This window comes from Phytophthora sojae, assembly GCF_000149755.1.
Source record: "Phytophthora sojae unplaced genomic scaffold PHYSOscaffold_3, whole genome shotgun sequence".
Taxonomy (NCBI): domain Eukaryota; phylum Oomycota; class Peronosporomycetes; order Peronosporales; family Peronosporaceae; genus Phytophthora; species Phytophthora sojae.
In genome coordinates this window covers 5,658,197-5,681,308 of record NW_009258117.1, presented here as the reverse complement: position 1 = coordinate 5,681,308, position 23,112 = coordinate 5,658,197, and the positions used below count along the sequence as shown (strand labels likewise).

The window sequence follows — 23,112 nt, the reverse complement described above, 5'->3', positions numbered from 1 at the left end:
CCGTCCACGCGTTCCGGGGGAGGGCGTCACTCCAACCCCAACCAAAAAGACTGCTTCTCAGGTAGCGAAATCGCAGGGGGGAACTTCCTCATTGCGATGGCTTCTTGGACAGCGCCAGCGCCAAGGGCGGCCATCCTAGCAGAATTCTGACTTTCTCTGAACTACAGTTGGAATTAAACGGCGTTCTGAGATCTAATTTCGGCGGCGGCGACCTGCGGGCTTGGCGGCCCGCCAATGCCGAGCAGCGGGGACAAATACTCCGCTTAGGTTCGACTCGAAGCGTCGACAAATTTGTGCCAAAATTTACTGAGGCTCCTCGACACCTGGTCGGCCTGTTGCTAGGGGGGGGCGTTGTGAACATGCGCTGAGCTGCCGTGCACTGCTGAGCCACAGCACAGCGAGTTGCGTGAGTTTATTAAGTGTCGGGCCTCTGTGGTTGTACTGCGTGCGAGCCGTCAGTCTCCTCGAGTACATCAGAGTCCGATGATCAGCGGCAAAGCTTGTACAGTAGGAGCTTAACTATCGTGCGGCAGAGCTGGACAGGGAATGACTTGACAGTGAGTTGCTGGGGCCGATAAGGTACCATTTCGGCACGGCCATGTGTGAACTGGTCCCGCAATGGCCAAACTGCATGGAAGCAAAGCCGCATGATACCGTCGGGCCGAGAGCACCTTTGTCGAGCTTACAGCAAGGTGGTATCGCATCTGTGTATCATAGCATCCGCAGTTTGCACTCGTCCGCAATAATGGTCAGTACGTACGTGGTGGGCCGATTAGGATGCCCCTAGCTAGGTCTGCTTGGTGTCGAGGCCGATGATCGAATGCAACACGGCCCATGCCACGAAGGTCCGAGGGCTCGTCGGGCGGCGAGCCACGAGCACCTTGTTGCTATCGAGGCGAGATTATGATCCCGGCGAGTCACGTGGAGTAATCCATGCGCGACTTGCGTAGCGACACGCAGACAGCAAGAAGTGTAGGTTCTCACGGAGGCACTCCTCCACTTGCCAACGACACCGAAAATGCAGCAGGCGCGACCAAAGTTCACGGAGGCCGAGCTGCTAGACCTGCTCGCGATACTGGACGACACAATGGAGGGCGTTGGAGTCGAGGTGCGCGTGCTGCAGTCGAAGAAACTCTATTCTGCGTTGATATCTAAGTGTCTCTGCGCAAGCAGAACGTAAGGATTGAGGAGCAGCCCAGCGCATGGGATCCGTCGGTGAATGTGGTGCTGGATGGAAGCATCTTCATGTCGGAAAATGACTTTAAGCAGTTCATGAAGTCGCTCACATCGGTGGATTCGGCAGCGGCGCCAGGAGAACAGACGACAGGTGGACTGTTCGAGCCCCATGCCGGCGCCAAGCGGGCGACCATGTCGACGCCAACGCAGAGACCGAAGCGCTGCCGGAAAACGCCCAAGCAGGAGATTGATCACCTTCGTGCAGTTGCCGCGGAGCTGGAGAAGAAGCTCAGAAATCCGAATCAGACACACAACCAGAGCAACGTTGGCTCTGACCCTTTCTGGAAGCGCGTCTCGAGCCGCTTGCTAGAGCAGCGACAGAAGTCTGCAGTGGAGAATGCCCGGCTGCGGGGTCTTGTTCGTGAGCAGATGGCTACGCTCAAGGCATTGCAGCGCTCGCTTGAAAAGACTGCTGCCTTAAGCGTAAGTTATTCATCTGATCAAAATCTCTGCTCGTTTGCCCCACTCACGTATTCGCGGTGATGTGCTTGTTACACAGCCAAAGGATGTGCTTCCAGAACCAGAGGAGACAACAATGGTCCCAGACCAGCCCAAAGAGCTCTATCGAGACCTCTTTCGGAACTTGTCGACTCTGTATAGCACTGGAGTGGATACCATGCTCCCGCAGTGCAGTACACCAAGTCCAAGCCTAGGCGGCAGTAAGAAGGTCAACATTGAGATTGAAACGGACAACAACGATGGTCTTCGGATGTGTCTCCAGGTCATGGAGAACAAGCTCGTCCCCTTCAGCTTCGAGAAGATCAGGGAAGAAGCCTGGAAGATCCTTACAGGGACAAACGGACATGCAAATTTCGAGCTGGTGCGGAGATTTAGTTCGTCCAATATTTCGCTTCAACTGTCTAACCACTGCAATAATGTCATGTTGTGCAAGGCTGTTCAAAACCAAGGAGATGAGATGTTTGGCTGGTGCAGACTGGACAATGCCGTGGGCTCCATGCAAATGCTGGGGAACGTCGCTGTGCGGCAGTACGTGGAAGCGAATAAGCTGACGATCATCTGGGAGTGCGAAGGGGACGTGCACCAAGGTGACTCCAAGACGCGCATCCAGCCAAAAGGATGGTTAGTTGGGGTGCACTAGCTTGCTGTTGCGTGTCTGCACTGTTATTAACAAACTTGTGGCGCAGGTGTGTGTTCGAGCCCGCAGAGGAAGACCCCGCCAACGCCACCATCTTCCGGCGGTGTGCGATTCTGAGTCCCATCATCCCCGAAGACACCAACTTGGAGGGATCTATCGGCACGACCACGGAGCTTGTGCTCGAGAACTACAAGCGCTCCGTGGTCTACATATTCGACGGTATGCTGGCGTCGCTGAATGACTCGTCAGTGTCCTAAAACCAACATTAACTTGCCCACTTCAACTTGCGTTGCTCAAAATTAATATTGGTTTTGAAAGGCACTGTGCTGACTTTTACCGTCATTCATACAGACTTGGAGCAATATGCAAGCATCGGCGCCGCTCTTCTCGGAGGCGGAGCTGCTGGACGTGCTCACAGGGATCGACGCCGGCAGCAGCGCGAGGGATGACGGATCTGGACCTTCAGTGGATGTGGTGCTGAGTGGAGACGTGCTGTCGTCTGAGAGGGCCTTCGAGGAGTTCATGGAGTCGCTCGCCTCGGACGACGACGCCGGCGGCGTCTCGAGGGTCTCCGCGACATCCGACGACAGCCAGTCGGAGTCCGCCAGCACCTCGTCGCCTCCTGCTCCCAGTAGTGCAAGCAACAGGAAGGCTGGGGCCACAGCCGCTGCAGACAACTCAGCCGCGTCGACTGCCAAGCCCAAGCGGAAGCGACGCAAGCATGAGCTGGACCACCTTCGAGCGGTGGCGGCGGAGCTCGATAAGAAGCTCAAGGACCTGAACAGGCCCTCGAGCGAGGAGCAGCCGGGCACGACCCACTTCTGGAAGCACATCTCCAGCCAGATGATGACGGAGCGGCAGAAGGCTGTGGGCGAGAACGCTCGACTGCGACAGCTCGTTCGAGAGCAGGTCAAGTCGGTCAAGGCCATGCAGCGCACGCTGGAGAAGACTCCAGATCTGAGCGTGAGTGGTAGTGCAGTAGTGGCCATGCGTTTTGCTACGCTTCTCTCATTGTGACGTGGGTGTTTGTGGGTCTTAGAAATCGGGGATTGAAGCGGAGTGCTCAGAGCTGAACGGAGCAACTCACAGCCACCAGCCGCCCACCTCAAAGAAGTTGTACAGGGATCTATTCAAGCAAATATCGTCTTCGTACAGCCATGGTGTGGGCAACCTCCTCCTCCAACAGCCGGGCATGCCCACGCCCAGTCTCGTAGACCGAAGGAAGATGAACATGGAGATGGAGACTGTGGGGGAGTGCGGTCCTCAAATGTGTCTACAGTTTGTGGAAAGCAGACTAATCCCATTCGGCCTTCTGCGCATTGGAGACCACGCCTGGGACTTCCTGTCAGGGTCGAATGGCCACGCTAACTTTCAAATGGTGCGTGTACGTCCGTGATGCAGCCGCTATGGGACTTGCTGTTCTCACTCTTGTTGATATCGACAGGCTCTTCAAAACCAAGGGAACGAGCTGTTCGGCCACTGCACAGTGAACAACCCCTGCGGATCCACACAAACTTTGGGTAACATCGCTGTTCGGCGGTATATTGAAACGAACAAGCTGACGTTTATGTGGGAGTGCGACGGCGTGCTCTCACACGAAGGCGCCACCTCGCCGATGCGTATCCACCAGAAAGGATGGTCGGTATTTTTTAGTTAAGCTGGTGGGTAGCCATGTGCTAACCCTTTGTGTCGATGTGTTAATTAATGAGCAGGTGCGTCTTCGAGCCGTCCTGCGAGGACCCACAAAACGCGACGATCTTCCGCGCCTGCGCTCGAATGACGCCCAACATTGGTGAGAGCGATTCGTTCACAGATTCGGCCAAGGCCGTGGGCCAGACCACGGAGTTGATCATCGAGAACTACGAGAAGACCGTCGTGTTCATTTTCGACGCCGTCTTGGAGTCGCTGGCGAACGAGGTCAATAAGGCCAGTAAAGTCGTGTAGGTAGGCTTTTCCCCAGTAATGCATCCATCGCTGTTATTCACACCGGCGGCATTGAGGTCGGAAAAATACACGTCGCAACTATCTGAAGATACGCGATCGACCCCGCCGAGTGTTCCTCGCATATCTTCCACTTTCCCTTTGGACGAGTAGCGAGAAGAAAGAACCAGAAACGCGATGGACCAGGCCCCCGCGTTCTCGGAGATGCTTGAGTTCTTCAACGACTTTCTCGCGGAAGAGCACCCGGAGATCTCTGCGCCGTCGGAGCACGAAGGCAAAGTTCCAGCCCGCGCTGCCTCCAGCAACCAAGAGGAGTGGCCGAACGGGGGAAACGTCCATGACAGCGATGAAGACGGCTGGGAGGAGGGCTACGCGGTTGGAGACGTGGGCGAGGCGGCGGAGAAGGAGTCGCTGGACGATGGCCAGACCAGCTGCGGCAGTTCGGATACGACCGACAAGCTGCTGCGCGCCGAGACTCCGGAGAGCGCTCGGGGCTCGAACCGGTACCAGAAGGAGGAGCTCAAGTACCTGAAACATCGAGTGCGGGAGCTGGAAGACGGGCTCACCGGCAAAACGAGCCCATTTCTTAGAACGGTCTAAATCTAGAACGGAAACTTGCAAAAATTGTAGTTACCGACACTTTTGATGTGGCCCCGCCACTGCCTGCTACTGCCCTGGATCTTGGTAGGTAGTTCCGAGCTTTATCTGGGGAAACCGATGACAACAGCGCCTCTGGTTGAGCGCGGAAAAATAGATTTTTAGTGCCGAACAAACATATTCAAATCAGCCCTGATCGCAAGGCATACAAAACAGAAGTAGCGCCCGGGCCCCGTTTCTAGAATTTGAATGTTCTAAAAAGTGGGCCTAATCTGCCGGTGAGCCGCGTGGGTGAGGAGAGCCACGCCAAGCTGGGCAACTCCATGTGGCAGTGCGTAGCGCAGCAGCAATCGGTCGCACGCCAGCAATCCCTGAGTGAGAACGCCAGGCTGCGGGAGGAGCTGAGTGAACAGATCGAGTTCTCGAAATCACTCGAGAAAATGATCCGCAAGCGCTCGTTTCGGCTGGATGGATGAGCTGTTCACTCATTTGTATTGTTGCTTGTGGGTCGATTGCTCTAGGCGGATGAGAACCCTGCCAGCCAGCCTCGCCGCCGCCGAAAGCTCACGACGAACGCGTTCACCAAGGAGATTCACGCTGAACTCGCGAAAGAATACCTTCGTATGGCGCGCGTGATGCCAATCACTGGCGTAGCGGAGTTCACAACAGATTGCCACAGCGTCCGAGTCAAGTCAAAACGCGACCCGACAGCCCCCAAAGGGGACGTGTTACGCGTTGAGATGCTCGTGGCGAGACGATTTCCGTTTTCTTTTGAGGCGGTGGCGGGGGTCATTTGGGCATTCCTCTCCGACGCCAGCAATCTCACGAAAATGGGGGGCATGCGTTGTGTAAGAGTCGTTCTATCCACGCGTCACTGGAGCTATGCCCACGCGTTGTAAGCTAACGCTGAGTTGTTGGCCGTGTGTTTAGGAGGTTGAGACTTCAGATAACTCGATGTTCGCGACGACGACGTACTCGTTCCCCGTTGGAGAGCGCTCAGCGGAGATTAGATCAACCACTGCTTTCAAGAGGATCCTCGCGTCTGATTTTGTGTCGATGAACTGGATTTCAGAAGGAGAAGTCCGGGCGAAGCGAGGCACAAAGAGTGCATTCAAAGTGCTGGAGAAGGGGTGGTAAGTAGGAGTGTCAACGCCAATGCTATCGGTTGGCTTCTGGACCAAACTGAGGCTTGATGTTTGGCAGGACGAAGATTGAGGCACTTCCTGGCCACGATAGTGGCTGTATCCTGCGAACGGTGACCCAACTCAACCCAACGATTAGTGCGGTAGACGACGAAGATGCTGACAGCGATCAATCACGCTCGCCGCTCACTGATCCAGACGATGATGGTACACACTCGGAGGAAATTGGCGTTCTTTCCGAGCTCATACTCGGTTCCTACGCCAAGGCGACTGGACGCATCTATGCTGAAGTACAGAACGTGCTAATGCAGCAGATATTGAACCAAACGAAGTAAGCTACCGAAGCTTAAGGTCGTGTTCGCGGTAGGTAAAGTTTCGATTAAATTTCGATTAAACTCAAGTTTCGGGCTTGTTCTACCCCCTGTTTTTCGCAAAGAATCAAGAAGAATATTCGGCTCTTTTCGTGTTCGCAAGCTGGCCTTTGCGGACATCAGCAAAGGCGCTCTTACAGACACCAAATGGACTCCGTTCTGAGCTGTTGCTGCTTCTCGTAGTTGTGTGGGGCCCTCTACTTTTTGGGCACTCTACGCGGAAAGAGCAGCATGATCGCGTCGGGAGGAAGCTGGGGCTTACAACAACGGGTTCTTTGCAGCTGTTCCACGCGTCGGGGAATCGATTGCTCTTTCGAGACCATTTCCGAATGGATGTAGGTGCCTTCGACGCGCTCTAAGCCGGTACCTTGCGTGCGTCCACGAAGCGCTCGAGGAGATCAAACTCCCCGTAGAGCTCCCACTTAGCACGAAGTTGTCCCGGTTGACCCTCCTTCGTGGTGGCGCGAGTTGCATCGAGCTGGTCCATGTCTAGCGTAGCAAGTGCAGTAGCTGCGCTGAAATGTTGAAGTGGACAGCTTGTTAGCTGTGCAATACAGTACAATCGCCAGGTGTTTACCCTCCGCATAAAAACCCAAGAGTTCACGAACACCATTGGTTTTCGAACCCGAAAACCTGTTTTGCCAGCTAAGGGAAAATATTAGGGGTTTACAACATGTCAATCTCGGGGATCTAGTACTTTACGTACTGGGAGTGGGGCTCTAGTACCTTAAGTACGACATGTACTCGATGGCCGTCTCGGGGCTCTAGTACTTCAGGCAATCGGTATCCGTCTCGGGACTCGAACACTTCGGGTCAGGGGCGTAACGAGAGCCTTTTTCTAGGGGGGCACCGCCCTTTTCCTAGGGGGCACGCCAGGGCCTAAACTGCAGCTACCGACTGCATCAGATTGGATGTACCAGATTAGTGGTACTTATTGGTAATGTCACGGGTCTCTTTTGTCTCGTGGTAGCATGGCCTGATCTTCAAAACAGCTCTGTAAGCGTCGTTTAGAAGCTCAAACGTTGTTTTGCCACAATCGTGTTCTCCCAAAACCTCATTATCGCCTTCAAAACGCTGTTTTAAGGGCATCGCGAACACGACCTTAAGTTTGCATTTGCGTTTGCATTCTCTAACAGATAAATCTTACAGCATTTTCAAAGATGACCTGCAACAGATAGCACTCATCGTTCATCGCCGTCTATGCAAGCATCGGTACCTGCACTGGCGTCCGGAGCGTGAGACTCGGCTGATCGAAGCTCTTCTTCTTTGTGTGGTCCGGAATCTGTGGAGAGGAGTATGCCTTCCACGGTGGGGGACTCTCTCGAAAGCTGACGCTGCGATTTGCTGATGGCGGCCTCGCACAATAGAAGCAGTGCATCTTGCTTATTGCGAGCAAGCACCTGCGTCGCGGTGTTCCCGCCTCGGTCGGCAAGCTCTGCATCCGCACCCGCTTCCAACAGTAGTCGAGCCACTTCATGCTGTCGTTTCCGAACTGCGTGGAGTAATGCGCTCTCTCGTCGGGCTCCAGCCCGGGCATTCACAAAAGCTGCCGCCAGTACCTCGTCTTCAAGGCTATTCTGCTGGTCTTTTAGAGCTGACAGCAAGGCCTCGCACACACGAAGCAACCCGTTCGCGGCTGCAAAGTGCAGTGGCGTAAAGCCTTGGTGGTTGGGAACTTGCCACCTCTCGGTCTCAGTGTTACTGGAGAGCGGAGTCTTGCTCTGCGATGTCATCGCTTCAAGAAGTAATAGTGCGCACTCCTCGTGGCCATGCTCGCATGCTGACAACAACGGTGAAGAATCTGTTGTTTCGTCTACCAAAGTATAGTCTGCTTTTCGCTGTAGAAGTAGAGCCACCACCTCACCATGTCCATATCTCGAAGCAAGTAGTAAAGCTGATGATCCCCGGGAAAAAGTGGTGCTCGCTGATGTTCCTGCGCCAACCGTGGTCAGTACTTGCTGGTTCACAGTAGCGCCGTGGTCCAGTAAGAGTCTAGCTATTTCAACGTGGCCGTTCATGCTCGCTGCTAAAAGAGGGCTTAAGCGTACGTTGACGTCTGCAGCCGGATTGTACACAACGCCGACTTGCTTGTCGATTGTCGGCACTTCTGATGTTGGTTGTTTCACGGTTCTAAGAAGCTCCACAACGACAGGAGTCAGACCCTCCAGACTAGCCAGCAAGAGCGCCGTCACGGATTTCTCGTTGCTAGCGTGCGGCTTGGCACCGTGACTCAGCAACCACAGCGCAGCTTCACAGTGCGCGTACTGCGTAGCCGAGATGAGCGGAGTGCTTTCCCACATGCCTCGGATGTTGACCAACTCTTCGATGCCTTCTTCTCTCTCATCCTCGTGCGAGTCTGGGCTCAGTGACCTTGGCTGTTGGTACCGCTGCAATAAGTCAGCCATCTCGGCAACGTTACCACGCTTCACAGCCTTGAGAAACTGCACCCGGAGGTCAGCACGAGTCAGAGGTTCATTGCTTGCTGAAAACTTGGAGGCGGCTGGGTTTTGAGTTGAGGTCTGTGAAGCATGAGCAGGCCCTTGTGGTTCTGGTACCAAGGTGTTGAATTTGTGATGCTTGTTTCTCTTGGTCTTCGTGTTTTGAGGCACTGCACTGGCCGCGACAATGGAGAGGGGCTGGTGGGGAACCACCGAGTTCCTGGAGAAAAGGCCACCCATGCCACTGCCTGAAGCTGAAGAAAGGCTCAATCACCGAAAAAGAGAAACGAGTCTTACAAGCTACTATTTATACTAGTGCGTATTGCTATATTTACATTTACAACGCAGACGCCAAAGTCCAATGGTAAATGCATGAGGTTCACTCTTGCTTTTTCAATTCGAATAGCGCAAAACAATGACCGGCGCCCTCGTAGTCGACATGTAGGTGGCCATGCTGACGGGCACCATAGACCTGCGCGCAGAGCGTGTCCACGGTGACGGCGATGAAGTCCGTGCTGCATGAAGTGTAACTACTAGAGATTGTCTACCCCACTCTGCATTGCGCGGCATACTGCATACTAAACTGGTGTACTTCAGATAGTTCATAGTAGGATTACGGCATTTCGACTAGTCGCACGAGTTGTGACTTCAACCACATGTACAGGTGCTAGAATGACAACAAATGCACAACTGAATGAGTAAGATACTCTAGTTCAACATCGTAGGATTTATAATGATAGGTGCTCGAGAACGGGTGGCGGCACAAGGCACACATGTATGTTAGGGCAGCGACATTCAAGTACCAAATAGGATCCCAAGTGCCTTTGCAAGCCACTTTTGGAGACTTTCCACACGTCATCAGTGTTTGATCACCGAAAGCTTTTGCTACAAAACAATTTGGTTCAGCGCCGTCCTTAGGGTCAATGCACGGTGTGTAGCGGGAACATAGTCGTCATGCAGCGGCGTTTCTCTGTCTTGCGTTAAAATCTACAGAAGCTGGGCGTGGTTTGATATCGCGGATACAGCTCGATAGATATGCTCTGCGTGCAAAGCTAGCGAGGTCAAGCAACTTGGACGCGATCCCGCAAATTTGACGGTCGGTGTCTATCTGGATAGTGAGCCAGACGTACTAGTAGAGTATGACCTGTACATACCAATTGTACACACAGTCAACGCGCACTGTACTCGAGGTTCAACAATCCACACATCCTTCTCGTTGGTTTTTCTGTTCGTAGTACGGACTCCGTGCAACGTTATAGTACCTCGACTACTGTGCTCCCAGTAGGAGTGACCACTTCGTGGCACGCACTTTTAGCCACATCCAAAGGTGACCGACTGCAATGTAGTCTGCATAGCTCAGTGCTGTACCAGGGCTGTGGAAAATATGATTGCGATTGTAATATTGTCAAGATTGTCAATCACAATAATTGATTGTTCCGTGATCTCAGTCGACAATCCCGTTCCCATATTGTCCCTTTACTGATTTTGAGCCTTTGCCAGTGATCCGGTAGAGCAATATGCAACACCAAGCCCATGGAACCGATCCTAGACTCATCAAAGCCTTTCTGTGTCTTCTCCTACTTCGAAATGCGGAAATGAGGGGTCATTGGGTGCCCGAACGGAATACACGCTCAACATGATGAATACAAGACCCAACATTGCTTTTTGCCAAGGCTTTTGAAGGTTAACACGTATGCAATCGAATAAGCAAAGATCTTAGGGCGATAGCGCCGCCAAACGAGTAAAAATATGAACCTAGCAGAGGAAATACAAGCGAGAACTTAGATTGCAATCTTTTGTTTTTAGGATTGTCAAGATCGCAATAATTGATTGTTTCAGATCTGAGTCGCCAATCAATGAACAATCTATATTTCCACAGCCCTGGTGCTGTACTGCATAGCTAGCCCGCCCATCCGCATGAAAAGGTATCGTGTCATGATCAGACGACAACGAACTGCTAGGCAGCCATTGGACTAATCGCGCCAAGTCTTCACTTCTCGTCGTTCGATACCATGGCACGAGTAGCTCACTCTAAAATTTGCCAACAACAAGCCACCAAAGCCCCGTTCTCCGGTCCTCACTTCTTCGCGATGAACCTCCGCTTCTTCTTCGTGACCCTCGTCGCTGTTTTCACTGCTGTTGCAGATGCCGGCTCCATTAACCATGATCAAGTGCGCCCATTCGCTCAGCCGAAGCCTGCTACTGTATCTGAAAAAGCTGCCGTCAAGTTCAACCCCCAGATCCACATCACGAACGGATGCCATCCGTACCCCGCCGTGAACGCTGCTGGGGAGACGAGTGGCGGCCTTCAGACGAATGGAGCACCCAGCGCTGGCTGCAAAGGCTCTGGCTGGGGTTCCCAGGTCTACGGCCGCTCCACCTGGTACAAGGGCCGCTGGGCCATCATGTACTCGTGGTACTTCCCCAAGGACTCGCCGTCCACCACCCTGGGTCACCGTCACGACTGGGAACACGTCGTCGTGTGGATTGACAACCCTGCTGTTGCCAACCCCAAGATCCTCGCAGTCACGCCGTCGGCGCATAGTGGCTACTCCAAGTACGCTCCACCAAAAGCCGGCACCGTCACCGGCAACACGGCCAAGGTCAACTACGAGAGTCACTGGCCCGTGAACCATGCACTGGACAGCACCGACGTGGGTGGCGACGCCCAGGATCTCATTATGTGGGAGCAGCAACACGGCAAACTTCGGCGACGCCAATGTACCCATGAACGATGGAAACTTCATGACGAAAGTCGGAAAGGCTTCCCCGTGGTAGATGAGGGAAGAACGAGGAATTAAACTAGCTAAGTGGATTAGGAGCATTTTTGAAATCGTAAGTAGGTAATGTTACCTAAATGTTACCTGTAACATTTCCGAACGTAAGTAGCTATTTCTGGACGATTAGCGTTTCAGATTGAATATTAACAAAAACTAGAACAGCAGAATCGTACGATTTAAAAATAATTGGTTTGCTAAATCGTACGACTTTCCTAACTTTTAAGTTGAGTCGCTACAATGAAGCCGCAAGGATAAGATCGTACGGTGTTGCGGTCGTTTAATATTAAAAATAAAATACAATCGTAAAAATAAGTTAACTTAAAATATCGTACGTTTTGCTAACCCGAAGTCGTAAGCCTTTGGAGGTCGTAATATTATTATCAAATATAGTCGTAAGCGGAAGGTAGAGTAGAATTCCCAACAGTGCTTATACCGCTTTGGTTGTCTCAGCACAGCATTAAAAATAGAGCGAATTAGTTTTCAAAGTCGTCCGTTGGAGTCGTACGATTTCTTGAAAAAGGTAAAAGTACGGTAGCTTTATGAGATGACCACTAGACCACAAGGCCACGCGGACGTACCAACACCCCCACATGTCGCGCCGCCAGCACGCCTCCTACACACATCACACACGCATCAAACGCATCCACTCACACTCGCCGTCGCCATGCCGAACCATGCCGAACCATGCCGACCCTCAGCTCGCGTCTCCGACCCTCCCCGCCCACGCAACGAGGCTCTTTATTTTCGACACGGTGCCGGTCATTCCGAGCGTGTCGACCGATGTGCTGGCCTGCCAGCCGCGCCAGGACGCAGCAGGGCTGTCATCGGACCCGCCAGCAAGCGTGTGGCAGCCGAAACGAGCGCGGACAGGAGACGTCAAAAAAGGCCAAACAAAGAGCAGGGCCTTGCCGGAGATCGAATCCGGGACCTCTCGCACCCTAAGCGAGAATCATACCACTAGACCACAAGGCCACGCGGACGTACCAACACCCCCACATGTCGCGCCGCCAGCACGCCTCCTACACACATCACACACGCATCAAACGCATCCACTCACACTCGCCGTCGCCATGCCGAACCATGCCGAACCATGCCGACCCTCAGCTCGCGTCTCCGACCCTCCCCGCCCACGCAACGAGGCTCTTTATTTTCGACACGGTGCCGGTCATTCCGAGCGTGTCGACCGATGTGCTGGCCTGCCAGCCGCGCCAGGACGCAGCAGGGTTGTCATCGGACCCGCCAGCAAGCGTGTGGCAGCCGAAACGAGCGCGGACAGGAGACGTCAAAAAAGGCCAAACAAAGAGCAGGGCCTTGCCGGAGATCGAATCCGGGACCTCTCGCACCCTAAGCGAGAATCATACCACTAGACCACAAGGCCACGCGGACGTACCAACACCCCCACATGTCGCGCCGCCAGCACGCCTCCTACACACATCACACACGCATCAAACGCATCCACTCACACTCGCCGTCGCCATGCCGAACCATGCCGAACCATGCCGACCCTCAGCTCGCGTCTCCGACCCTCCCCGCCCACGCAACGAGGCTCTTTATTTTCGACACGGTGCCGGTCATTCCGAGCGTGTCGACCGATGTGCTGGCCTGCCAGCCGCGCCAGGACGCAGCAGGGCTGTCATCGGACCCGCCAGCAAGCGTGTGGCAGCCGAAACGAGCGCGGACAGGAGACGTCAAAAAAGGCCAAACAAAGAGCAGGGCCTTGCCGGAGATCGAATCCGGGACCTCTCGCACCCTAAGCGAGAATCATACCACTAGACCACAAGGCCACGCGGACGTACCAACACCCCCACATGTCGCGCCGCCAGCACGCCTCCTACACACATCACACACGCATCAAACGCATCCACTCACACTCGCCGTCGCCATGCCGAACCATGCCGAACCATGCCGACCCTCAGCTCGCGTCTCCGACCCTCCCCGCCCACGCAACGAGGCTCTTTATTTTCGACACGGTGCCGGTCATTCCGAGCGTGTCGACCGATGTGCTGGCCTGCCAGCCGCGCCAGGACGCAGCAGGGTTGTCATCGGACCCGCCAGCAAGCGTGTGGCAGCCGAAACGAGCGCGGACAGGAGACGTAAAAAAAAGGCCAAACAAAGAGCAGGGCCTTGCCGGAGATCGAATCCGGGACCTCTCGCACCCTAAGCGAGAATCATACCACTAGACCACAAGGCCACGCGGACGTACCAACACCCCCACATGTCGCGCCGCCAGCACGCCTCCTACACACATCACACACGCATCAAACGCATCCACTCACACTCGCCGTCGCCATGCCGAACCATGCCGAACCATGCCGACCCTCAGCTCGCGTCTCCGACCCTCCCCGCCCACGCAACGAGGCTCTTTATTTTCGACACGGTGCCGGTCATTCCGAGCGTGTCGACCGATGTGCTGGCCTGCCAGCCGCGCCAGGACGCAGCAGGGCTGTCATCGGACCCGCCAGCAAGCGTGTGGCAGCCGAAACGAGCGCGGACAGGAGACGTCAAAAAAGGCCAAACAAAGAGCAGGGCCTTGCCGGAGATCGAATCCGGGACCTCTCGCACCCTAAGCGAGAATCATACCACTAGACCACAAGGCCACGCGGACGTACCAACACCCCCACATGTCGCGCCGCCAGCACGCCTCCTACACACATCACACACGCATCAAACGCATCCACTCACACTCGCCGTCGCCATGCCGAACCATGCCGACCCTCAGCTCGCGTCTCCGACCCTCCCCGCCCACGCAACGAGGCTCTTTATTTTCGACACGGTGCCGGTCATTCCGAGCGTGTCGACCGATGTGCTGGCCTGCCAGCCGCGCCAGGACGCAGCAGGGCTGTCATCGGACCCGCCAGCAAGCGTGTGGCAGCCGAAACGAGCGCGGACAGGAGACGTCAAAAAAAGGCCAAACAAAGAGCAGGGCCTTGCCGGAGATCGAATCCGGGACCTCTCGCACCCTAAGCGAGAATCATACCACTAGACCACAAGGCCACGCGGACGTACCAACACCCCCACATGTCGCGCCGCCAGCACGCCTCCTACACACATCACACACGCATCAAACGCATCCACTCACACTCGCCGTCGCCATGCCGAACCATGCCGAACCATGCCGACCCTCAGCTCGCGTCTCCGACCCTCCCCGCCCACGCAACGAGGCTCTTTATTTTCGACACGGTGCCGGTCATTCCGAGCGTGTCGACCGATGTGCTGGCCTGCCAGCCGCGCCAGGACGCAGCAGGGCTGTCATCGGACCCGCCAGCAAGCGTGTGGCAGCCGAAACGAGCGCGGACAGGAGACGTAAAAAAAAGGCCAAACAAAGAGCAGGGCCTTGCCGGAGATCGAATCCGGGACCTCTCGCACCCTAAGCGAGAATCATACCACTAGACCACAAGGCCACGCGGACGTACCAACACCCCCACATGTCGCGCCGCCAGCACGCCTCCTACACACATCACACACGCATCAAACGCATCCACTCACACTCGCCGTCGCCATGCCGAACCATGCCGACCCTCAGCTCGCGTCTCCGACCCTCCCCGCCCACGCAACGAGGCTCTTTATTTTCGACACGGTGCCGGTCATTCCGAGCGTGTCGACCGATGTGCTGGCCTGCCAGCCGCGCCAGGACGCAGCAGGGCTGTCATCGGACCCGCCAGCAAGCGTGTGGCAGCCGAAACGAGCGCGGACAGGAGACGTCAAAAAAGGCCAAACAAAGAGCAGGGCCTTGCCGGAGATCGAATCCGGGACCTCTCGCACCCTAAGCGAGAATCATACCACTAGACCACAAGGCCACGCGGACGTACCAACACCCCCACATGTCGCGCCGCCAGCACGCCTCCTACACACATCACACACGCATCAAACGCATCCACTCACACTCGCCGTCGCCATGCCGAACCATGCCGAACCATGCCGACCCTCAGCTCGCGTCTCCGACCCTCCCCGCCCACGCAACGAGGCTCTTTATTTTCGACACGGTGCCGGTCATTCCGAGCGTGTCGACCGATGTGCTGGCCTGCCAGCCGCGCCAGGACGCAGCAGGGTTGTCATCGGACCCGCCAGCAAGCGTGTGGCAGCCGAAACGAGCGCGGACAGGAGACGTAAAAAAAAGGCCAAACAAAGAGCAGGGCCTTGCCGGAGATCGAATCCGGGACCTCTCGCACCCTAAGCGAGAATCATACCACTAGACCACAAGGCCACGCGGACGTACCAACACCCCCACATGTCGCGCCGCCAGCACGCCTCCTACACACATCACACACGCATCAAACGCATCCACTCACACTCGCCGTCGCCATGCCGAACCATGCCGAACCATGCCGACCCTCAGCTCGCGTCTCCGACCCTCCCCGCCCACGCAACGAGGCTCTTTATTTTCGACACGGTGCCGGTCATTCCGAGCGTGTCGACCGATGTGCTGGCCTGCCAGCCGCGCCAGGACGCAGCAGGGTTGTCATCGGACCCGCCAGCAAGCGTGTGGCAGCCGAAACGAGCGCGGACAGGAGACGTCAAAAAAGGCCAAACAAAGAGCAGGGCCTTGCCGGAGATCGAATCCGGGACCTCTCGCACCCTAAGCGAGAATCATACCACTAGACCACAAGGCCACGCGGACGTACCAACACCCCCACATGTCGCGCCGCCAGCACGCCTCCTACACACATCACACACGCATCAAACGCATCCACTCACACTCGCCGTCGCCATGCCGAACCATGCCGAACCATGCCGACCCTCAGCTCGCGTCTCCGACCCTCCCCGCCCACGCAACGAGGCTCTTTATTTTCGACACGGTGCCGGTCATTCCGAGCGTGTCGACCGATGTGCTGGCCTGCCAGCCGCGCCAGGACGCAGCAGGGTTGTCATCGGACCCGCCAGCAAGCGTGTGGCAGCCGAAACGAGCGCGGACAGGAGACGTCAAAAAAGGCCAAACAAAGAGCAGGGCCTTGCCGGAGATCGAATCCGGGACCTCTCGCACCCTAAGCGAGAATCATACCACTAGACCACAAGGCCACGCGGACGTACCAACACCCCCACATGTCGCGCCGCCAGCACGCCTCCTACACACATCACACACGCATCAAACGCATCCACTCACACTCGCCGTCGCCATGCCGAACCATGCCGACCCTCAGCTCGCGTCTCCGACCCTCCCCGCCCACGCAACGAGGCTCTTTATTTTCGACACGGTGCCGGTCATTCCGAGCGTGTCGACCGATGTGCTGGCCTGCCAGCCGCGCCAGGACGCAGCAGGGCTGTCATCGGACCCGCCAGCAAGCGTGTGGCAGCCGAAACGAGCGCGGACAGGAGACGTCAAAAAAAGGCCAAACAAAGAGCAGGGCCTTGCCGGAGATCGAATCCGGGACCTCTCGCACCCTAAGCGAGAATCATACCACTAGACCACAAGGCCACGCGGACGTACCAACACCCCCACATGTCGCGCCGCCAGCACGCCTCCTACACACATCACACACGCATCAAACGCATCCACTCACACTCGCCGTCGCCATGCCGAACCATGCCGAACCATGCCGACCCTCAGCTCGCGTCTCCGACCCTCCCCGCCCACGCAACGAGGCTCTTTATTTTCGACACGGTGCCGGTCATTCCGAGCGTGTCGACCGATGTGCTGGCCTGCCAGCCGCGCCAGGACGCAGCAGGGCTGTCATCGGACCCGCCAGCAAGCGTGTGGCAGCCGAAACGAGCGCGGACAGGAGACGTCAAAAAAGGCCAAACAAAGAGCAGGGCCTTGCCGGAGATCGAATCCGGGACCTCTCGCACCCTAAGCGAGAATCATACCACTAGACCACAAGGCCACGCGGACGTACCAACACCCCCACATGTCGCGCCGCCAGCACGCCTCCTACACACATCACACACGCATCAAACGCATCCACTCACACTCGCCGTCGCCATGCCGAACCATGCCGAACCATGCCGACCCTCAGCTCGCGTCTCCGACCCTCCCCGCCCACGCAACGAGGCTCTTTATTTTCGACACGGTGCCGGTCATTCCGAGCGTGTCGACCGATGTGCTGGCCTGCGCATAAATATGCTTTCGACAATAAGACCACAAAATTATACTTGATATTTGTATTGAAGTAACCATGTAACTCTGGGCTACGCAGTGGGTTACGCTTTGGAGGGTACTATACGTGTAAGGGGTATTATTTGGGAATTTTCGTTAGTTAAAAAACTGTGTTGTATAACCGAAAATGTACGCGACGCGGGACTCGAACCCGCAACCCCCCGATTCGAAGTCTGATACGCTATCCATTGCGCCAGCCGCGCGTTTAGACATCGGAGACATATCGAATGTTATAAAATCTATTAGAATTGTGAGATTGGAACTCTTCCAAAACTAACACAAACGCTGTCGCAAATCGCAATTTATGTATCAAATATGTCCAAATTTACGTCGTGTTTGCTACAACCTATGATACCGACCAAAAACAACATATTTGAGTGCTAAATGCATGGCTACACTCACTCATCGTACATGCTGGCTACCGGTAGTGGCCGTGTCGTGCTGTGGCCAGTCAGCTCATTAGACAAACAATGCGTAGGTGAACTTGCACGTACAACCAACTTGGTTGGTATAATAGTAAGCCCTCAGCCTCTTCCGTTGGCTCGACTGTCAACGGCTTGTGCGCTGACGCGGAGCTTGGAGCGCATGAATGCGCCCAACCCGTGGACAGTGCGTGAATGTACTGACCGGTGATTGGAAGTTGTACCAAAATAGTGGTACGCATCATTTGCGCTCGACGCAATTTGTGGAGACGTCAAACTCGTTTACACAAATTGCAACGGATTTGCTACGATAAATACGCCATGTTTATGACCGTAGCAAATATCGAGTGTGTGTGGGTTTTGGTAGAGCTCCATTGATGGATAGGTGTCTCATTACACTTGGACGCGTCAAGGGGATATACCATAAATAACAGCAAACATGTAGCATTACCGTCAGATCTGGTTCACATGTCAGTCTGATCAAATACTTAATATGTTGGGTTGAACTGTGCATGCTCACAGTTTTTAAAGTGGGCTGTACACTTTAACAAGTCGTATAATTATTTCCTTATAGATTTTAAATCAAAAACGGTTATGCAATGTAACGTTTCCTTATTAACCCCTTAGTTCCCGTATTTTGCAAGGTACTACATAACCGATGTATCCCTCATTCACTTTTTCGCAGCGTGTCGTATTAGACTCCGTGTTTGGAGGCAGGTCGTGTGGCATCATATAATGAAAGTAAGATACTTGTTTACCAAAAAAGAATCGAATGCACAAGCATAGGTTTGTAATCTGTAGGTACGGTTGCAGGGAGGGGGGAGGGAGGATCTCACCCACTAAGCACGATTGGCCAGCTGGCCACACAGTTCAGTCAGCAATTAGACGACTCATCCGCAAGATAATTCCCCGGTCGGCAGAACCCCACGACACCATCTTAAGGAGCACGTGCGGCACCTGTGCCTCGAGGCACTACTTAGCGTATTGTGCCATTAACAAATTTTGGCGGATGAGTTGTTAATTCTGTTGGAACATCCAGTTTCGCGTAGCTATCAGGATGTCAAGTCGTATCTACTTTAAAAGGTGGCACTGTATGATTACGTCAACGCAGTTGAAGGTAGCATCCCCATTTGGTTCTTAAATACGGGTAAAATGCATGTTTTCGGCCCCGGAAACTCTATGATATATAAACCCTAATCTCTTCTAAAACGTTGATTTGTTTCCTGTAAACAGACGTAATTATAAGGGGACTTGCCCCCAATTAGACGCATAGGAGGCAGATTTCGGGTGGACATCATGTGGAGAAGTTGAAAAGGATACTAGATGCGTGATCCTGGAACAGACGCTGAAAGTCCTTAGCTTGCCGGAGCAACAATAAGTTCGATCCGTGCTTTTCATGAAAACAACGATGTCTTCAAGGACGAATAGCTTCTATTGTTGGTAGTTATATGTGGTATTCGCATGGTGACATTCATAGAGGGAGGTATACCCCGGTTATAACAGGTCCCTAGCGATCTTAGATATCGTGGCCTTCTTGCCAATGTGGTTGAATGTGTCTCTGACGTTTCTCCACTGCATGATACCATACAAAATATAAAACGTTTCTAACCACAACCACGCAAATTAAACAGGAACAACTTACCACACACCCTTTCGAGAAACGCGATGACACCATGGTCCACCTCGAATCACGCGCTCTCGTACTTTTGAAGCAAAATGAGCCAACAATTTAGCAGGAGAGTTTTCGGCCATACAACAACATATGCGTTCACAAATACAGGCGGCGTGGTTGAGGCTTCCAAAATCAACCTGCAAGTCAATACCAAAAACAAAATATTTCCGAAAAATAATTCGTAAGCTTGAACAGTCTCTCGTATGCGAAATGATGTTTGATCCGGACGTACATGTAGGTCGACGGGATGACCGCCTTTTAACAAGCGATACGCGACGTAAGGTCAACACTTTTTGTAGCTTGGGCTCATACTGCGGAACGCAGAAAAGCGATTTAGAATGCGAGGCTAATGTCGCTGTGTAGGTACGCGTCTTGATCATCGCCTCGTACTCCGGTATCGACAATTGAACTGATGGTTGACGAGCAATCAAGGCGGAAGTACATGTATCTCGGCTCATTTCCCCTAAAACTGGTCCAATGGTCATGCGTCGGGAGGAAAAAAAACACACGAGATGAGTATTTCCGATTGAATGAAAAGCGTATAACTACAGTACCATAGGTCAATAAGGATTCGTTAGTCGCGGCCTGCTCTAAATTTAGAGAATTTGCCATCTGAGGAAGCGACAACAGAAGCCGACGAGCACGGACAAGGTCACCGCGGGCAATGTGGTGTGGCCTTATCACTTTGCGTTCGACCCTACAGCAATTCAGCAGCAGCGACATTGCCGGCGGTCAGTAGCAGCGTCATGAACTCGTGCCCACCGGCCTCAACACGGACACGGATATGGACGCGCAAGCGCTGCATGGGGTGGTGTACGGCGTAGCGACATCAGCAGCGCTGTGTACAGCACGGTAGGCGCGGTGAACGAAGGGCAGCGCGATCTACGGCTCCATGCACCCGAAGAGCGGCAACGTCAGTGTTCCCAAGGCACACCAGGACGTTGAGACGGGCTCCAAGGTTTCAGGGCGACTTTATCGAGGCCATAGTTGGTCTCGGCTCCAACGCCGCGCGCTGAGGCGTTGACCGTCGGCGGTGCTTGTCCACCGCGATCTGGGGCCGGGGCCCTCGACGACCAACAGCCACAATGGAGGTTGTACTCTCCAGATCCTCGGCTGTAGCTGCATTGCTCTTGACTCCTTGCCACCGCAGCGCGCTGGCTGACACCACATCAAATGTACGCGTATAAATATCTGCTTACCACCCTCAAGGCGTGCTTTTTCACGGCGTACCTCGGCATCCTTCCGACATCACGTCGCCACCCGTCCATGTGTTCATCACAGGTAGTCACGAGTCTAAGGAGGGTCTGTACAGTCAAATCATCCCCGGACAAGACAATATGCATCTGCAGCAAGCGCTCTACACTCTACATGCTATACAAGCTTTCAGAAGATACATGTTTCAAAATAATTGTTTTCAAACCCATGACCATTTCGAACACACGGGCACGAGGAACGATTTTCATGCGGCTATTGTGATCGTTATAGGTATCGTTGCACTCTGTGCAATATCTACATCACATCGCAAGATACCGAAGTTACTTGTGAGCTTCAAAGCTGCTACATATTCGCCTTTGCGCGTTTTGCAGTTTTTTAGACTTTCTTCGAGAATCGTGATTTCCGTTGACCTTAACCCTTCTAGCCCCAACCTTATTCTGTAGTGATTATACAGAATAAGATGACTTGATTAAAGTATACGTCAAAACTGCTGGAGGTATGCTATTGCAACCCTTTACAGGGTGACGGTACAGCAATCGTGCACTTCCAGCACAAAATAGCTGCGAAAGTGGACAAAAGATGAACAAAAGATGAACAATGTATCCACCATCTGATAAAAATGGTGTGTGCTCATTGGGCGAAACAAACGTAACACACACGTTAATACCTTTAGAACTACAATACCTGTCACGCTCGGTATGAGTCCGAACCGAGGGGCGTTAACAGCACCAGCCATCCGTCCTTCATGCCACGCGGCGGGTGAGGCCCAGGCGCTGAGGAAAAAAATGCCCAGTTCCTAACTAACGGAGTGAGGAGTAAGGAGTGAGGAGGACTGCATACACGAAGTCTATCGGAGGAAAAAACTGCCCAGTTCCTAACTAACGGAGTGAGGAGGAACTGGGCAATTATTTCCTCCGATAGACTTCGTGTATGCATCTATTCGCTCCATACGAATCATCGCCATCGTCTTGCTAACTAGCGCTGGTGATCACTTTATCGCGCTGTGGCGTTCGCTCATGTCCGTCGCACGCACAGTATCCATAAGATGTAATATACGAATGTATTATCGATAAGCTCTGCTACATCCAAAATATACAGTAGCATGCGGGCCAAACGCTCTCGATGGTCACCCCAGGCTTCGCGCCGTGTACGTCGAAGCGTTTGCTAGAAGTCCCTTGTTCAGTAGACTCCGTTCCACGGCCGCCTTACCCTGTAGCATCCGTCGTATTCAAATCAGCACAAAGCCTTATTCTGTACCTTCTGCTGTATCCACTTGGGTTGGTCTGGTTTGCTCTATAGCATCCGTCATATCCATCGCTGCCGGACAGGTCTATTCTGTAGGTACCATCACAATAAATTCAGTCAATGCACGTTGGTCTGCAGCTTCCATCTAGCCCCTCTATCGCATCGCCTCCATCTGCCGTTTATCCCCTACCTGGTAAGCGCCTGAACGACGCATGCGCTGCTGTGGAGCGCTAGTTGAAGCCGTTGCTACCGCTGCGGATGCATTCATGGAGGTGGTTGGTCCAGGAGTGACGAACGCGCGTCTCGATACTTAGTGGTAGCCGGCAGCACCGCCTCGCACGGCGCACTATGGGCTCGCGCGCGCTTGAATACAATTCCAGACTGACCTTAGACAATATATCGAACAGACTGTAAATAGACTTGCTTACCTTTAGCATCACTACCACGTGTAGAGCTCGAGGTACGTCTGGTCAGGGCGGTTTCTCGTTCCGAAGTGAAAGGCACCGCGATTGGGTGCCAAACGGTCACTATGGCCTTACACCCCAATTTTCCAACCTGTTGGGGATTTATACTCGTCCTTCTATAGCTGCAGAAGAATCCCCGTCTATCTACCCATCACAGATCCAACAGGAATGATGGGCTGATTACTCACTATACAAAAAAGCTATATGCGAAGTTTTTCGCGGAAACCAAGTTTGCTGGATATTAAATCCTGTCGAAATGCTTATTCTGTAGGATACAGAATATGGGGCTAGAGGGGTTAAGTCGCGTATCGCTTGTTAATAGCGGTTGGTGGCATAATACCTTCCGTACGAACCAAAGCCGACCAAAGCCCATCCACTAAAGAAACATGTAAAAAGGGGATC

The 23,112-nt window shown here is 53.9% G+C and overlaps 6 protein-coding genes and 14 non-coding genes across 20 annotated transcripts; 4 read left to right on the top strand and 16 right to left on the bottom strand.

Moving 5' to 3' along the window:
- Positions 1 to 2,279: 2,279 nt before the first annotated feature.
- PHYSODRAFT_354365 (hypothetical protein) lies at positions 2,280 to 3,653 on the top strand (the record flags this gene model as incomplete). Its single annotated transcript, XM_009525508.1, has 2 exons — positions 2,280 to 3,295; positions 3,372 to 3,653. Coding segments are annotated over exons 1-2 (882 nt in total), but the record flags the coding sequence as incomplete, so codon positions are not given.
- Positions 3,654 to 4,425: 772 nt separating this feature from the next.
- On the top strand, positions 4,426 to 6,347 carry PHYSODRAFT_345608 (hypothetical protein; the record flags this gene model as incomplete). The annotated part of the gene is made up of 4 exons (XM_009525507.1): positions 4,426 to 4,813; positions 5,392 to 5,718; positions 5,801 to 6,003; positions 6,074 to 6,347. The coding sequence occupies exons 1-4, from the start codon at positions 4,451 to 4,453 to the stop codon at positions 6,345 to 6,347; spliced, it is 1,167 nt and encodes a 388-aa protein (XP_009523802.1). The 5' UTR covers positions 4,426 to 4,450.
- Positions 6,348 to 6,583: 236 nt separating this feature from the next.
- PHYSODRAFT_493817 (hypothetical protein) lies at positions 6,584 to 6,742 on the top strand (the record flags this gene model as incomplete). The annotated part of the gene is made up of 1 exon (XM_009525506.1): positions 6,584 to 6,742. A coding segment is annotated over one exon (159 nt), but the record flags the coding sequence as incomplete, so codon positions are not given.
- A 624-nt stretch (positions 6,743 to 7,366) lies between these two features.
- PHYSODRAFT_313448 (hypothetical protein) lies at positions 7,367 to 9,061 on the bottom strand (the record flags this gene model as incomplete). The annotated part of the gene is made up of 2 exons (XM_009525505.1): positions 7,367 to 7,377; positions 7,600 to 9,061. The coding sequence occupies 2 exons, from the start codon at positions 9,059 to 9,061 to the stop codon at positions 7,367 to 7,369; spliced, it is 1,473 nt and encodes a 490-aa protein (XP_009523800.1).
- A 1,850-nt stretch (positions 9,062 to 10,911) lies between these two features.
- Positions 10,912 to 11,622, top strand: PHYSODRAFT_329114 (necrosis inducing-like protein NPP1 type; the record flags this gene model as incomplete). Its single annotated transcript, XM_009525504.1, has 1 exon — positions 10,912 to 11,622. The coding sequence occupies one exon, from the start codon at positions 10,912 to 10,914 to the stop codon at positions 11,620 to 11,622; it is 711 nt and encodes a 236-aa protein (XP_009523799.1).
- Positions 11,623 to 12,501: 879 nt separating this feature from the next.
- On the bottom strand, positions 12,502 to 12,573 carry PHYSODRAFT_t745. Its single transcript has one exon. It is a non-coding gene; the product is annotated as a tRNA-Pro (tRNA).
- A 334-nt stretch (positions 12,574 to 12,907) lies between these two features.
- PHYSODRAFT_t744 lies at positions 12,908 to 12,979 on the bottom strand. Its single transcript has one exon. It is a non-coding gene; the product is annotated as a tRNA-Pro (tRNA).
- A 334-nt stretch (positions 12,980 to 13,313) lies between these two features.
- On the bottom strand, positions 13,314 to 13,385 carry PHYSODRAFT_t743. Its single transcript has one exon. It is a non-coding gene; the product is annotated as a tRNA-Pro (tRNA).
- Positions 13,386 to 13,720: 335 nt separating this feature from the next.
- On the bottom strand, positions 13,721 to 13,792 carry PHYSODRAFT_t742. The gene has a single exon. It is a non-coding gene; the product is annotated as a tRNA-Pro (tRNA).
- A 334-nt stretch (positions 13,793 to 14,126) lies between these two features.
- Positions 14,127 to 14,198, bottom strand: PHYSODRAFT_t741. The gene has a single exon. It is a non-coding gene; the product is annotated as a tRNA-Pro (tRNA).
- A 325-nt stretch (positions 14,199 to 14,523) lies between these two features.
- On the bottom strand, positions 14,524 to 14,595 carry PHYSODRAFT_t740. The gene has a single exon. It is a non-coding gene; the product is annotated as a tRNA-Pro (tRNA).
- A 335-nt stretch (positions 14,596 to 14,930) lies between these two features.
- Positions 14,931 to 15,002, bottom strand: PHYSODRAFT_t739. The gene has a single exon. It is a non-coding gene; the product is annotated as a tRNA-Pro (tRNA).
- Positions 15,003 to 15,326: 324 nt separating this feature from the next.
- On the bottom strand, positions 15,327 to 15,398 carry PHYSODRAFT_t738. The gene has a single exon. It is a non-coding gene; the product is annotated as a tRNA-Pro (tRNA).
- Positions 15,399 to 15,733: 335 nt separating this feature from the next.
- On the bottom strand, positions 15,734 to 15,805 carry PHYSODRAFT_t737. The gene has a single exon. It is a non-coding gene; the product is annotated as a tRNA-Pro (tRNA).
- Positions 15,806 to 16,139: 334 nt separating this feature from the next.
- Positions 16,140 to 16,211, bottom strand: PHYSODRAFT_t736. Its single transcript has one exon. It is a non-coding gene; the product is annotated as a tRNA-Pro (tRNA).
- Positions 16,212 to 16,545: 334 nt separating this feature from the next.
- On the bottom strand, positions 16,546 to 16,617 carry PHYSODRAFT_t735. The gene has a single exon. It is a non-coding gene; the product is annotated as a tRNA-Pro (tRNA).
- Positions 16,618 to 16,942: 325 nt separating this feature from the next.
- Positions 16,943 to 17,014, bottom strand: PHYSODRAFT_t734. The gene has a single exon. It is a non-coding gene; the product is annotated as a tRNA-Pro (tRNA).
- Positions 17,015 to 17,348: 334 nt separating this feature from the next.
- Positions 17,349 to 17,420, bottom strand: PHYSODRAFT_t733. The gene has a single exon. It is a non-coding gene; the product is annotated as a tRNA-Pro (tRNA).
- A 402-nt stretch (positions 17,421 to 17,822) lies between these two features.
- Positions 17,823 to 17,895, bottom strand: PHYSODRAFT_t732. Its single transcript has one exon. It is a non-coding gene; the product is annotated as a tRNA-Arg (tRNA).
- Positions 17,896 to 20,747: 2,852 nt separating this feature from the next.
- On the bottom strand, positions 20,748 to 21,035 carry PHYSODRAFT_329113 (hypothetical protein; the record flags this gene model as incomplete). The annotated part of the gene is made up of 2 exons (XM_009525503.1): positions 20,748 to 20,944; positions 21,017 to 21,035. The coding sequence occupies 2 exons, from the start codon at positions 21,033 to 21,035 to the stop codon at positions 20,748 to 20,750; spliced, it is 216 nt and encodes a 71-aa protein (XP_009523798.1).
- Between the last annotated feature and the right edge of the window lie 2,077 nt (positions 21,036 to 23,112).